Source organism: Macrobrachium nipponense, chromosome 30, assembly GCF_015104395.2.
Source record: "Macrobrachium nipponense isolate FS-2020 chromosome 30, ASM1510439v2, whole genome shotgun sequence".
NCBI lineage: Eukaryota > Metazoa > Arthropoda > Malacostraca > Decapoda > Palaemonidae > Macrobrachium > Macrobrachium nipponense.
In genome coordinates this window covers 15120777-15135776 of record NC_087218.1, presented here as the reverse complement: position 1 = coordinate 15135776, position 15000 = coordinate 15120777, and the positions used below count along the sequence as shown (strand labels likewise).

At 36.7% G+C, this 15000-nt stretch overlaps 1 protein-coding gene across 5 annotated transcripts in view; it reads left to right on the top strand.

Annotated features, from left to right (window-relative positions):
• Positions 1 to 3626: 3626 nt before the first annotated feature.
• The window catches only part of LOC135202303 (uncharacterized), a 90222-nt gene continuing 78848 nt past the window's right edge, over positions 3627 to 15000 (top strand). The window contains exons 1-6 of one of the 5 annotated variants that reach the window (XM_064231634.1): positions 3630 to 4115; positions 9034 to 9220; positions 9660 to 9867; positions 10822 to 11021; positions 13867 to 14011; positions 14452 to 14603. In XM_064231634.1, coding sequence (XP_064087704.1) covers positions 4060 to 4115; positions 9034 to 9220; positions 9660 to 9867; positions 10822 to 11021; positions 13867 to 14011; positions 14452 to 14603 — 948 coding nt within the window. In that variant the 5' untranslated portion in view covers positions 3630 to 4059. Of the gene's footprint in view, positions 4120 to 9033; positions 9315 to 9659; positions 9868 to 10821; positions 11022 to 13866; positions 14012 to 14451; positions 14604 to 15000 lie in introns of all 5 variants that reach the window. The other 4 variants (XM_064231637.1, XM_064231636.1, XM_064231635.1 and 1 more) reach the window with 4 other exon arrangements.

Here is a 15000-nt window from a genome sequence, read left to right as displayed (position 1 = left end):
CCTGAATAGAAATGGACAAGTCAAGTTGTTGGTTATTTTCAATGAAAATTCAGTACATATATATATATATTATATATATATATATATATATATATATATATTGTATATAAATATATATATATATATATATATATATATACGACCCTCATAGGACACAAATACTAATTCCCCCAAAGTCTGTCCAATCCGTTTAAAGAGACGTACTCCACTTTCCAGCCACAATCTTCAAAACAACTCATCATTCGATATCTGCCAAGGCCCAGACACGAAGACCCATTGTTTAATTAATGTTCGGCAAAAGCTGACTTTTTAAAACCAATTTTTTTCTCACGTTCCACTTTTATTCTTCTTCTTTCTTCTTCTTCTTCTTCTTCTTCTTCTTCTTATTATTTATTATTATATATATTTTTTTGCTCTATCACAGTCCTCCAATTCGACTGGGTGGTATTTATAGTGTGGGGTTCCGGGTTGCATCCTGCCTCCTTAGGAGTCCATCACTTTTCTTACTATGTGCGCCGTTTCTAGGATCACACTCTTCTGCATGAGTCCTGGAGCTACTTCAGCGTCTAGTTTTTCTAGATTCCTTTTCAAGGATCTTGGGATCGTGCCTAGTGTTTCTATGATTATGGATACAATTTCCACTGGCATATCCATATCCTTCTTATTTCTATTTTCAGATCTTGTTACTTATCCATTTATTCCCTCTCTTTTTCTTCAACGCTGATGTCCCATGGTATTGCGACATCAATGAGTGATACTTTCTTCTTGATTTTGTATTATTATTATTATTATTATTATTATTATTATTATTATTATTATTATTATTATTATTATTATTATTATACCTGCAACCATTGTCTTCATTTTCACCACGGAAATCTGTGCCCATTATTATTATTATTTTTTTTTTGAGGACTACCTGTCGACACTTACTTGGTTTTAATTGTATTTTAAAAAGGTCTTTAACATTCTCTGTTGGTCCCTGACAGGGTTCCCAGACGTACGATAATTATCGTACGAGTACGATAATTTGACCCTTTGTACGATAAACGATTCTTAATCAAAATACGATAATTTGAAGAGGTTTGGAACGATAATTTGGTCTGATACATCTGAGAACCCTGGTCCCTGACCCTCTTCTGCCGAGAGCAACCAGATTTGCTGAACAGCGGCACCAATGCTCAGTCAATGTGCCACGTTGTCGAACTAGTCCGAGAGTTACCTCGTTCCTCACACCGCTGGACTGTGTAACAGGCTCCCTGAGGATGTCGTGAAACTGGAACTTCAAAAGTTCAAGCGAAGATACAATGCATTACTACCCAATACTATTCGTCTTGTATTTATTACATTTTTATCTACTTACTGATTTATTAGTATACAGGGTGTCCATAAACTCCCAGTACCCTTCTGAGCAAAAAATTCTTGTAATGGTTCTGGGACTTTATGGACACCCTGTAATTTTTTCTTTTTAAAGAAGTGAATTTTTTTTTCTGCATTTCCCTTTACCTCCTCTAACTTCTTAATGAACACCATACTCATTGGAAGCGTGAATTTCAAGTCAACGACCCCTGTGGGTTTGTTCCGTATTAGTCGGGTTCTTCTCCTCCTCCTTTTTTTGAATAATAATAATAATAATAATAATAATAATAATAATAATAATAATAATAATAATAATAATAATAATAATAATAATAATAATAATCACCAGATACCTTAGAGTAATATTGGTACGAGCACCAACCTGAGGGAGTGATAGAAAACGATCAGGCAAAGACCCTCTGGGACTGTGGTATCAGAACAGATAGGGTGATACGTGCAAATAGGCCAGACATGCGTTGATTGACAAAATCAAGAAGAAAGTATCACTCATTGATGTCGCAATACCATGGGACACCAGAGTTGAAGAGAAAGAAATGGAAAAAATGGATAAGTAGCAAGACCTGAAAATAGAAATGAGAAGAATATGGGATATGCAAGTGGAAATTGTGCCCATAATCATAGGAACACTAGGCACGATCCTAAGAATCTTGAAAAGGAATCTGGAAAAACTAGAGGCTGAAGTAGCCCCGGGACTGCAGAAGAGTGTGCTCCTAGAAACAGCACATAGTAAGAAAAGTGATGGACTCCTAAGGAGGCAGGATGCAACCCTGAACCCCATACTATAAAAACCACCCAGTCAATTTGGAGGGCTGTTAGAAAAAAAATAATTAAATAAATAAATGAATAAATAAAATAAATTAAAAGAATAATAATGGAAAAAGAAACTCACAAGATTACCGAGTATATTTTGTTTACTTGTAAGTACTGACATAGTATTTTAAGTAAAATACTATGTCAGTACTTACAAGTAAACAAGTTATACTCGGTAATCTTGTGGGTTTCTTTTTCCGTCTTCAGAAGAAAACTGAAAGAAGTTTTTGTTTGGTTAATAATAATAATAATAATAATAATAATAATAATAATAATAATAATAATAATAATAATAATAAGGGAGATCTTCTCTAAGGGCAGTAGCATTGAAAATGGCTGTTTCTACGACATTCAGTTTAAATAAGAGTCTTCTCTATTCTTCTTAATAATAATATTCTTTTCGGCAGCGTGTAGCTGGTGTATCAGATTTCCAAAGGACATAAAACGTTTTCTTGTTATTTCAGTTTTATTACCTCTGAAGTTGTAAACGCGCTCTGGTGATTATTTTCAAAGAGTGAAAGAATTGACATGGAAGTTACATTGGGTACATATATCAAGCGAGTATTGCAGCGTGGGTGTGTACAGTTGACGGAGCGGTTACCTCGGGTTATTCAGCTGCATTATGGTTGGTCACGGGTTGGTGACGAAATCGGTCCCGGAGGCGTTGAAATCTGGACCTGATAGGCGTTGGTATTTGGGAGGGTGGGTGCTTTAGCCGGGATTACAGATCGTCCCGGTAATACGTATGTCTCTCTCTCTCTCTCTCTCTCTCTCTCTCTCTCTCTCTCGTCTGTGTCTGGCGTAGGATGGTTTCTTAAATTTCTTTTCATGACGGTAGGGAGAAATTCGGTTTCCTTCACCGCATTAATGCTTCTTCTTCTTCTTCTTCTTCTTCTTATTCTTCTTCTTCTTCTTCTTCTTCTTCTCCTTCTTCTTCTTTTTATTTTTTTTTTAATTTTGTAGTGGTTCGAGAAACCGTAGGCGTGGGCGGTCCGTTGCCTGGTCTATGTAGATTTTGATGTTCTTTACGAGATTCTCTTTAAAGTTTCGGGCCTTCTTTGATGTCTTTGAGCGTAATTATTAAAAATAGCGCCTTCTTGGAGGTGACAGGAGAGACGCTTGAGCAGTTTGGTTGTGGTCATTCCGATATATCATAATAATAATAATAATAATAATAATTTTCATTTTCAGCTCAAGTCCATATACACGGAATATACAAAGAATAGACAATGAGTGGTGGCATCTTTCCACCAGGCGTGTCAATTCGTAGATGACACTGCTTCTCTTTCGAAGACGTTTCAGGAGGCGCTCGGTTGTTTTCAAGCAATAACTGGCTTGTTTTCATATTTTTATTTTTTCAAGGCCGTTCTCATCTTCATGTATTGATGGTGCATGCAGTTCCTGTGATATAGTTTTATGGACTCACTTTGGTTTTTGTCGGTGTCCGTCATGCTTTCAAGGCGCCATTTATTTGTAGACTCGGGTTTGTTGTTCTACCCTGAGATTGGAGAAATGGTTGTTTATGAGCATTTGGACTGGAAACCATGCTGCATGCACAGCATGAACAGTAATGCTCTGTATATACAACCATGGATTATATATATGTGCTTGTAGGAATAAGAATCCTTTACTTGAAAATGCAGACTTATTTTACTATTTATTTTCTAAGAGGATCCAAGGAGATCACATCTACGGAAACTTGTCGTACTGCTAGATTTTACGACTCTGCCTTTTCAGTGACGTCATCCCTGGCTCTAACCAAACAATGGCTACCATCAGGCGGTTATCAAAGGCTTCGGCAGCGCTCGTCAGTCGTGGACAGCATTGCCTGGCTTCAAAGACGTAGCAGCAACTCGAGTCGGTCACAGGATGCTTCAAAACATCACAGCACTCAGAGTTATCCAGCGCTGTTTGACGCTTGAGAGGTAAGTAAGTGTGCACTCGTTTGTAGTGTTTTGGAAAATATAAAGTGGCACTTCATAACGAAGTGGTTGTTGGCTGATATCAATAGTAAAAATAAGGATACGTTGTTTTGAAAACTCTTATTCGCTTTCTGAACAGTTGCCATTGATTAACATCGTTGTTGATGGTGATACGATCACAAATTTACTATTCAAATTTTTATGAGGCACAAGAAAGACTGAATGCTCGTCACCATACAAACAAAGCAAGGTTCAGAAAAGCGAAAACGAAGAGTCACAGATGATTCAGTGTTCAAATGAATCGAGAGATGACAGAATAACAAGGAACGTCATAAATAATAGGCAAAGTAACAAAAATTTTATCATTATGTTGGCAATACTGCTGAAACGTCGTCATGAAATTTTCTGATGGCAGTGATATTAATGACATAAGGCCGATTTAATTTTTCGAACAAATTTCCAAAAATGATTTTTTATGTGTAATGTGCGTCCAATACACGCGTTAGTGAAACAAAATGAGGGATGCAGAAGTGATCTTTAACTAATTAAAAAAAACATGAAGCTAACTAACTTTTAGCCAGCCCCTACATTTATCTAACTAGCTAAATAACTAACTGTACAAAATATGGTCAAAAGATGTGTGACAGGAGTATATGAAAAAGGGGTGTCAGGCAAATTTCTCGAAATCAATTGCGCGAAGGTAAATTTCTCGAATTCAATTGACCGAAAAATAATTTCTCGAACTATCATATTCTCGAATGTCACTCGAAAATAAACAAGTAAATTTCTCGAACACAATCGAAAGTATCCCATAAGCGCTAAAGACCAATTCATAAAGAGGCCATTAGCATTCTAAACGCTTCTCATTCTGTTTACAAAATTCTGAATTGAGTTTTTCCTGTTATATTTTTCTCCAGTAGTCTCAACCCATCAAGATGGAAGCAACGTATGTTGAGAGTGAAAAGGGAAGGAAGAAATTATGTTTAAATGGATATTTATATATCAAGGACAAAGGAGTAAATAACAAAATTTATTGGAAATGTGAAATGTGCCAGAAATTTAAATGTTCTGCTCGTGCTATCACCATCGATGATAATATAGAAAAAGAGAGTGGTGACCACAATCATGCAGGAGATGGGGCTTAAGTCGAAGCTGCCAGAGTCCAAGAAAAAGTGAGAGAGGATGCAATCAATAGTGGGGATACACCCCATTATATAGTGTCTTGTGCTTCAAAGGGGGTAAGTGGGGCTGTTGCGGTGAAACTCCCATCAATATCAAATATGAAGAGGAATAGACGCAATATACGAGCTAAGAAAAATGATGTCCCTGCTTTGCCAAGATCTTATCATCCCGGAAGAATTTACCAAAACTGACAAAGGAGAACTGTTTCTTATGTATGACTCGGGTCCCACAAATGATCGTATATATTGATTTTTTCAACACGGAGAAACCTCGATTTACTAGCACGCTCAGAGAACTGGTTCGCTGATGGTACCTTTAAGACGGTACCTTCAATTTTTTTTGAGTTGTATACAATACATGGTGTGCATTCAGGAAGTATCATACCCTTCGTTTAAGCACTATTACCTAACAAAACTCAAGAGACCTACAAAAGATTCCTGCAGATTGTAAAAGAAAAAATACCAACATTTGAGCCAGCCACAATAATGATAGACTTTGAATTGGCCATGATTAGAGCTATAGAGCATGAATTTCCAAGGACAAAATGCCGTGGCTGTTTTTTTCATTTTTGTAAATCCATTTATCGCAAAATTCAAGAAAATGGCTTCAAAGTCCGGTACGACACCGATGCTGAATTTGCTATTCAGGTTCACCTGTTATCTGCGTTAGCATTTGTACCAGTTTTCAATGTCGAAGAAACATTTGAATATTTAATTGAAAATGAAGTTTTTCCCGTTGAAATTCAAAGTGTGGTTGACTCTTTTGAAGATACATGGATCGGGCGGCCGCATAGAAAAAACCGTAGACGTGCTCCTTTCTTTAAACATGAATTATGGAACTGTTTTGATTATGGCAAGGAAGAAATGCCCAAGACGAACAATGCAGTCGAGGGCTGGCATTACGGTTTCGAACAGCAATTAAGTGCTTGTCATCCATCCATCTGGAAATTTATACAAGGATTACAACGAGAACAAAGTCTACAGGAGCTACGAATTGAACAATATTTGGGAGGTGTTGGTATTCCTGTGCGCAAAAAGAAGTATCGTGACTGTGCAAAAAGGTTACAAACCATTGTAATAAATTATGACGGAGAGAGGCCTGTCGAAGAATATCTACGAAGTGTAGCATACAACATTTCATTTTGATTGATTAAATTTTAACACTGTATTTCATTCTGAATGATAATATTTTTATACATACAATAAAATTATAACCTTTTTATTTTTTTCATTCCTTCATTTACAATAAATTTTTAACATTTGTATTTGTCAACCCAAAGGGATATATTTTCCCTTGAAATACATGAAAATTTTTCCATTCAATTTTCTCGACAAAATAGATATCAATTTTCGAGAAATATGGGATTCGAGAAAATGATAGTTCGAGAAATTATTTTTCGAGCAATTGAGTTCGAGAATTTGACTTTCGAGAAATTGCATTCGAGAAATTTACCTAAAATCCTTTCCGTACAAAAGGAAGATGTTGGAATCTGCTATCATCAACCAAACGAACAATATGAGCCTGTCAGGTGTCTCAGAGAATAAGTCCCCAGAATCGACGCGGACGGGAATGAACGATGCTCAAAACATGAAGGAACAACCTATTTTCCCGCCATTCACTTGTAAATGGATATTGCCAAACCTACATATACCTTTTTCAGATTTTAGGTAAATTTCTCGAATGCAATTTTTCGAAACCAGCTCAGCTCCACTCCAATTTATTCTGTGGCTGTGGCCTTTATCCCTAATATGCAGAAAATCCCCGAACTCTCTGAAGCATATCGCACTGATCTTACGTGCTCTGTTAATCTTTGTCAGATGGATCTATCAATCAGTCTTCCCAATGTGTATCTCATAGCAGTTGCTGCGTGGTATCTTCTATACTCCGACGTCTGCTCCTTTATATCTTTTTTTACTTAAGTATACGTTAATGAGCGAAGTACCGATGGATTTGAGATAATAGAAAATGAATGGATTATTAGACCTGAGGTGTCCTGTAGCTTTTGTGATGTTCTCGTCGTAAAGAAGCTTTATTTTTTCGTTAAAATCTATTCGTCTGTTGTTAGTGGGCCCTCGGCAGTGTATTTCTATTCACTTTATGAAAAGACTTCTCGAGTAGGCTTCCCATATACTGGGAAGGCGTATCTGTTCTGTTTTCTTCTGATTAATGCTTTAAGGAAAGTCAGTATTCCGTCCTTTTTTTCCATTCTGTTTCAAATTTCATGGCAGCGAGTCAGGGTAGATTTCTTACAACAGTCGATTATTCAGGAAAGGTGAGAGACTTTCCATGTTGTGAGTCAATCACAGATTATGCCACTGAATGTGATACGCTTGTTGAAATTTGGATATCACTCCTGATAACAATAGCTTATATCAACGTCAATAACAATGACAGCTGCCGTGTGCTTGCATCTCAATTTCCATGAATCTTACTGTTGATTTTTATTTGTTGTTATATGTCACTGGATGATTTCCACAGGATGCCTGTTCGTCTGTCTTTGATTGAGTAGTCATTGTCGCTGGTTGCCACCAATGTTTGGTGTGGTTTTCGTCTTCATTTGCTTGTTGGGTTCATCCTTTGTCACCATTGTTCTTCTTCTTCTTCTTCTTCTTGTTACTGTGAGAAAATGGCAGATCCGTTTTCGTAGAAATTTGGTCCGTGCAATTGGCCAGTTGCTCACGCCACCCCTGTTACAGATACATAGTAAAGGGCTGTCTTCAGAGCTACAACATCTAACTTAAAAGCTTTTCCATCAGGAGAGGCCATTTTAAGACCTATTGTTCTCAAATTTCATTAATTCTACTTCATAGGGAAACTATTAAAGCAAACGTACCCTCTCCCGCCCCCTTGTTGGCCACTTGGTTCGATTGTGGTTGTTGGTTGGCTTCTGACTGATTGCTGCTTGGTTGATTGGCTAGCAACTAATAATTGGTTGGTTGGTTTGTTTGCGACTGATAACAAGCTGGTCAGCTTGTGTCTGATAACTGGCTGGTTGATTTTCTCATGATTGACGACTGGATGGCTGTTTGGCCTGTGACCAATAGTCGAGTGTTTGGTTCACTTTTGACTGATAATGGGCTGATTGGAGTTCAATATTAATCATTGGTTTCTTAGTTGGCTTGTGGCTGACAGCTGTTTGGTTGGTTGGATTGTGACTAATAATTAGCTGATTGGTTTACCTGGAGACATATAACAAGTTGGTTGGCTTGTGCATGATAAGTGGCTAGTTGGTTGGGTTTTGACTGATAGCTGGTTAGTTGGTTGAATTGTGACTTACAGTTGCCTGGTTAAATGGTTTATCTTTGGCGTTACAGCACGGTTGGTCATTGACACCAAAAATAAACGCGTGCAAAATCTGCTCTTGACTCGACGCCAGTGTAATCCTTTCAGATTATTAATATTTTAATTATTCTTCATGCATAATAACAATGTTTTCATATAAAAGTTTATATTTTAGTCATGAACGAACCTTTATCAATAAAAGATTACTTAAGCCCTAACACAAGCAAACCTTTTGTTTTAAAATTAAACACGGAAGAAATAAAACATTATAGGACATATATATTTCAAAATGCCTGTGGGACTAGATTAATGGGCTTTGTTACCCTTGCCTGCTGACTTACGTACTTTCAAAGGAACAAAAATGACTTTCATAAAAAGTTTTCCAACTTACCATAAACCGCAGTTCGTAGAATATAAACCAGTAAATTTAAAGAGATTCCCATTTTATTTTCCATAGGCTGAGGAACCATTACCTTTGTGGACCAGACTGGTGGAGGAGACAAGGGCGAAGAACTCTGAGCGGTTCCTGCAGCCACCAGCAGCTCGTCTTCCCTTCACAGTTTTCATATGTCCAGCAGCCTCGGGGAAACCTCGTCAACACTATTTTCGAGAACGTCGATCGCTGGGGCTCACATGTCGCTGTGGTTAATATATGGGGGACTCATTCTCACGTGGATACACAACACACAAGCGTGACATAGTAGTACTATGAATAATTAACACATCACCGAGGTTCATGTAAATGATTCGAGCTACAAATGTCCTTTAATATCTAATTCGCTCTACCTCCGAATTAATATATTTTCATATGTGTAAACCGAAGGGGAGTTTTTTAGTTGATAATAATTTCGTCCTCTCGTGGGTTCGAACCACGGCCCAGCGGAGAGAAACGAAATCAGGACGTCGGTGACGTTATCGATTCGGCTGACAAAGGAGATATATGAAAATATATTAATTCCGAGGTAGAGCGAATTAGATATGAAAGGACATTTGTAGCTCGAATAAAAAATAGTAATATATGACTATTCGCGTATACTCTCGTTTCTCGATGAAATATCGAACAATTTTATCCTTTATAATCAGGAGTGTTCGGAAACCGGCCGAAGTTACACTTATGATAAGTTAATGGACGCAACACGGAAATGGGCTGGGTGTCTATCTCACCTGGGTTTGGAGAAGGGTGACGTCATAGCGCTTGCCTCGCCCAACTGCCCAGAGTACCCAATATTAGTGCTTGGAGCGAACAGCCTGGGCGTCATCGTCACTACGATTAATCCAAAAAGCACAAAAGGTGGATAACCATTAAAAGTCTAGCTTCATTTTCCAGTTAACGGAGCGTGCTTGCAATATTCGGAGTTTTGTATTAACTTACAGGTGGGCCACATGGTGTATATGTATGTGTATATATATATATATATATATATATATATATATATATATATATATATATATAGATATATATATATATATATATATATATATGTGTGTGTGTGTATATATATGTATATATATATATATATATATATATATATATATATATATATATATATATATATAACGTGTGTGTTGTCAATTATACGCATGTACCTGTTTTTGTTCACAAATACTAAGTCACAAACATCGTTCAATATCTGTCGCACTACTCCCAAAGTGTAATAAATACGATACCAAGTCATAATGGATATATATATATATATATTATAAATGCACACACGCACGTACACACACGCACGTACACACACATGTGTATATATAGTATATATATATATATATATATACATATATATATATATATATATAGTTATATACATATATACTATATAGTATATATACCATATATATATATATATATGTATATTATATATATATATATATGTGTATATATATATATATATATATATATATATATATATATATATTATATATATATGGAGACCATTAAAAACACCACAATATAGAAAGAAAGTACTATATCTCAGAGACTGTTGTCTCTCTCTTCAGGTAGGTAATGAATGAGGAAAGTTACAGAAAAGGAGGTACCTTTTCTGTAACTTTTCTCAGTCATTACCTATTTGAAGAGAGAAACGGCAGTCTCTGAAATATTGGCGTTTTTATGGTCTCCATATATATATATATATATGTGTGTGTGTGTGTGTGTATATATATATATATATATATATATATATATATATATATATAGTATATATATATATATATATATAGTATATCTATATTTTTATTTCAGATGAGATAACGAACCAGCTGAAAGTCAGCGGGGCTAAATTACTGGTGGTGACCCCTTCACTCGTGGAAGAGGTTGTACACCTACTCTCGTCTAATCCTCCAGTTCAACTCGTCTCCAATGGACCTTGCAATATCCCAGGGACATATAACTTGCAGGATATCCTGGCTAATCCTTCAGGAACTCCGATCGACCCTATTAAGGTAACTTTAGTTAGTTTGCCAGATATAAGTGATAATTTCATTTGATGTTTTTGTTTGGGAATCTTACATATAAGTATAGATTTTATCTCTTAATTAAGAAATAGTTTGCAAGTTATGATTCCGTAGCTAAGGTTACTTATAAAAAAGTATAATCAACATTTGCATCGTACATGCTGAAAAATGTGATATAGTAGCCTAATGGGTAAAACTAAAGGGTAACTCCGCACTGATTATTACCTTGGAAATTGATTTTTCCTATACATTTAAGTTGCTGATGAAGGAGGCGGTATTGATTATTGTCGGTCAATTATTGTTAACCTCATATATACTCAACATGGTTGGGAACCCTTTGAGAATGCGTGCTTTTGGGTGTGGAAGATCATTGGGAGAAAGACCGAACTGCCATATTGTTGCTACGGAATGGTCCCGTGCATGCACAGGTCATTAGGGAGCCAAACGTGCAAGAAGGGATTGGCCAAGGAAACCTATTATGAAAGGAACTATACTACCCTACTATGATATTCAGGGCCTCTGTAACAAGGTTTTTTGGATTTTGCTCCTTATCAAAGCATCGGATGTAGCTGAAAGTTGACATATGTATATTTTACAACTACGCACAAATTTTGTCAATAACCTAAACCCGATAGTTTTAATTTTTATAGAGTAAAAATGCTCTAGCCGACGCCATGGCCAATGATTGCGAGCCAAAAGTCGAAAAACATTCATTACGTAAGCAAGGTAAACATCGTTTTACGAAATGTTGCCCCGCCCATCCACCAGACAGAAACCCATTCACCTTATTCCATCGGCTCTGAAACCCTTAGTTGTCAAGAATGGCTAACAGGATTTGGAATTGTGCCCGTGGTTGCAAAACTGCATTTGTCCTACGACTTGTCACTTTATACAGTCAAGAGAAAGCCCGTGGCCATACTTACTATAGCCTGAATAGGTAATTATTCAGTCTCTAGTTTAAATCCAATGTTTATGGTCTGATTTGTATTTAGCGTAACGTGATCATAATACTTGTAATGTCATTCAGGATTTTGAACATTTCCATTAACTATTCACTATGCCACCAAGAGAGAGAAAGAGAGAGATTGTATATAAACAGTCTTTATACAACTATTTTTTGTTAAAATAAGATTTTTATCCAAAGTAAATACAAGCTTATACTTGCTAAAATCTCCAGCAGACCAACGGATCATCCGATATAATTTTTTTTCTTCTTTAGTCTGTACGACCATATTGGATATAAAGACTTTATGAATGGCAGAACGATACATAGATGTGGGTGGGGTATCTGTGCTAGCGTAGTAATACTGCTGTAGCAGTAGTGCCGCAAAATTAGTAATAGCAGCAATATACATGAATTAAACGTTTAGGCCAACTGAGGATCATTTAGCACTTCTTACAACTACTCGAGAAATGAGTTTTTATAGCCAGAAGTTAGATTTTCTAATACAACAATGTCTATGATAGCCCTCATTGTTATCCTGAATTATAACGAGGCCAAAGTGGGTGGAGCCTCATGAAGTCAGCATTCTGATGATAATTATTGGTGAGGGTTTAAAGCCAAAATATGGTACCGTCTATTTTTTTTTTTAGTAAATAGGTAGATAGCCGATAAATAAAAAATGCTTGACATTGGATACAGCAGTTATCAAATCAAGCTTGATTACTATGTCTTTGAATATTACCAACTATTCCCTACATCTTGTCAATCTGATTGTGACCTATAAAGTAGATTATAATTTCTTAGGACACTTATTTTGGGAGTTAGACTAATAATCGAAGTGTTTTTGTATTTATTAACATATTTTTTTGGTGTGTTCATTATGACAATTATCAGTGGAGAGGATTCAGAGTTCATGAAGGTGTACTGCTTTGCTTGTATTTAAATTTTTGTCATTGTTGCCAGAGGTATAGCCTTCGTTACGTATAGCCAATCATCCATCGAGAAAGAGGGAAGAAATACTGTCATAAGTTACGTAACGAGTGCGTTCGAAACCTTATCACTGAGTAAGTTGGCCCGTCTTCAAAAAAAGTCACTTTTACATTATAAGTACCAAATTTATTCAACCTACGTAATGCAGAATACAGTCAAAATTTATGTGTAGATAAAATGTGTATTCTGAATAAGCCTTATATCTATGAAATGCATAGATAAAAAGTTATTGCCAAAAAAACCGTGTTACAGAAGCCCTGAATCTCATAGTAACGTACCCTAACCTAACTTGATATATTAAACCGTATTACTTACCCAGGGGGCTCCGGGCCCCGGACCCCAGACCCCAGGTGAAGGAAACTCCACTTTTTACCAAAAGCTTCCCTATAACATTGCACATGCGCGATAGCAGTCCAGGATGGCCAGCATACAAAAACATGTCAGTTCTGAGGTTAATTACAGTTGACAGACAAAAACAACGGTAAATTCCTGATAAGCAACCAAGATACTATAGAAAAACTCATTTTCCGAGGTAATACCATATGCGGGCTACTATACCCAAGGTGTTATGGTACCATTTTTATGAGTTATCCTTAAATGTTTTCTATCACAAAAGTGCTAACTAACGTTTTCTTACACAAGAGATATTATTGGGAGACTGATGCAGTCTATATATTTAGCCTTGAATTGAGCCGTTTCCATTTGCAAGAGGTGACAATAGCAAACTGGTACACATACCTACAAAAAAGAATTATCGAAGGCATTTCAAACTAACTAGTGAACATAAAGTCAAGAAAATTTCATTCAATCACAATTAATAATGTGTTTGCTAAATATTAGTGAACCTAATATATGATCACGATCACATATTTAGTTTTGTTGTTGTAATAATAATTTTAGTTGACAGAAAGTGCCATTTCTCTGCTGCCCTTTTCGAGCGGTACAACCGGACAACCCAAAGGCGTCCAAATTTCTCATGGAGCCATCGCCATCAACATGCGTATGATTTCGCACCCGTCAGTAACGGCTACGAAACTAGCAACAGGTACATGCAGACAGGGAAATATGCTATAATTCTCCAGCTTAATTAAGTCAAGAAATAAAACCTGTGCTTGAACGTTTGCTACTCCAATAGTTACAGAAAAAAATGGATAAAAAAATTTCTACAGCAGCGTGCGCACTTTTTCAAATTTAAACTAATCATTATTCAACAAAGTCAATACTGTTACTGCATTTAACGGTTTACATTTACAGATAGATCCCCCTGATCATGACGTTTATGGGACTTTCATGACTGACACCTAAAATATAGTAACTCACCGGCATTTATAATAAACTATTATAATTACCTTCGTCATCCTCTCAACGAAAAAGAAAACTGTATTATTCTACGTGTAAATTAGTGAACTACAATCTCATCCAAATTTCCTTTCAGGGCTCAAAATGCTTTTGTAGCGCTAATTCGACATTCTCGCCTTCCAACAGACCCCTTCCAAGAGCCCTACATGTGTGTCGTCCCCTTTTATCATATGTTCGGAATGCTCCTCATGCTGTTCGGCATACAGCAGGGGGCGAAACTTGTCACCTTCCCGTCCTTCCAACCGGGGCAATTCGTCAGCAACCTGGGGAAGCACAGAGTGAGTTTCCTCCCCAGTTTTCTTGTATCGTGGAGGCTCCTTTCTTCCCAAAAATGTAACACACTGTTTTGCCCTTCCTCATTAAATATGCAACTATTTGAGTAAAATCCTGCAAGTGTTACGCCATTTTTCCTAGATTATGGAGCTAATTTCCAACTGTCCATAAGATATATAAGGCCATATCACGTTTTCACAGAAAACATACAAATTTTGTGCCACTTTCTCTTTCAATAACGGAACTGCTTCTCCTTTTTCCCTTTGAATATTCCTAAGAATATTGGTAACTCTATCCACTGAAATCCTTGAAATCCAAAACAGGATGAATGGAGGGTGGGGGGGGGGGGAGGGGGAAAATATTCGCCCTCCCGTTGGGACTCGAACGAAGGCTAGTTAGAAC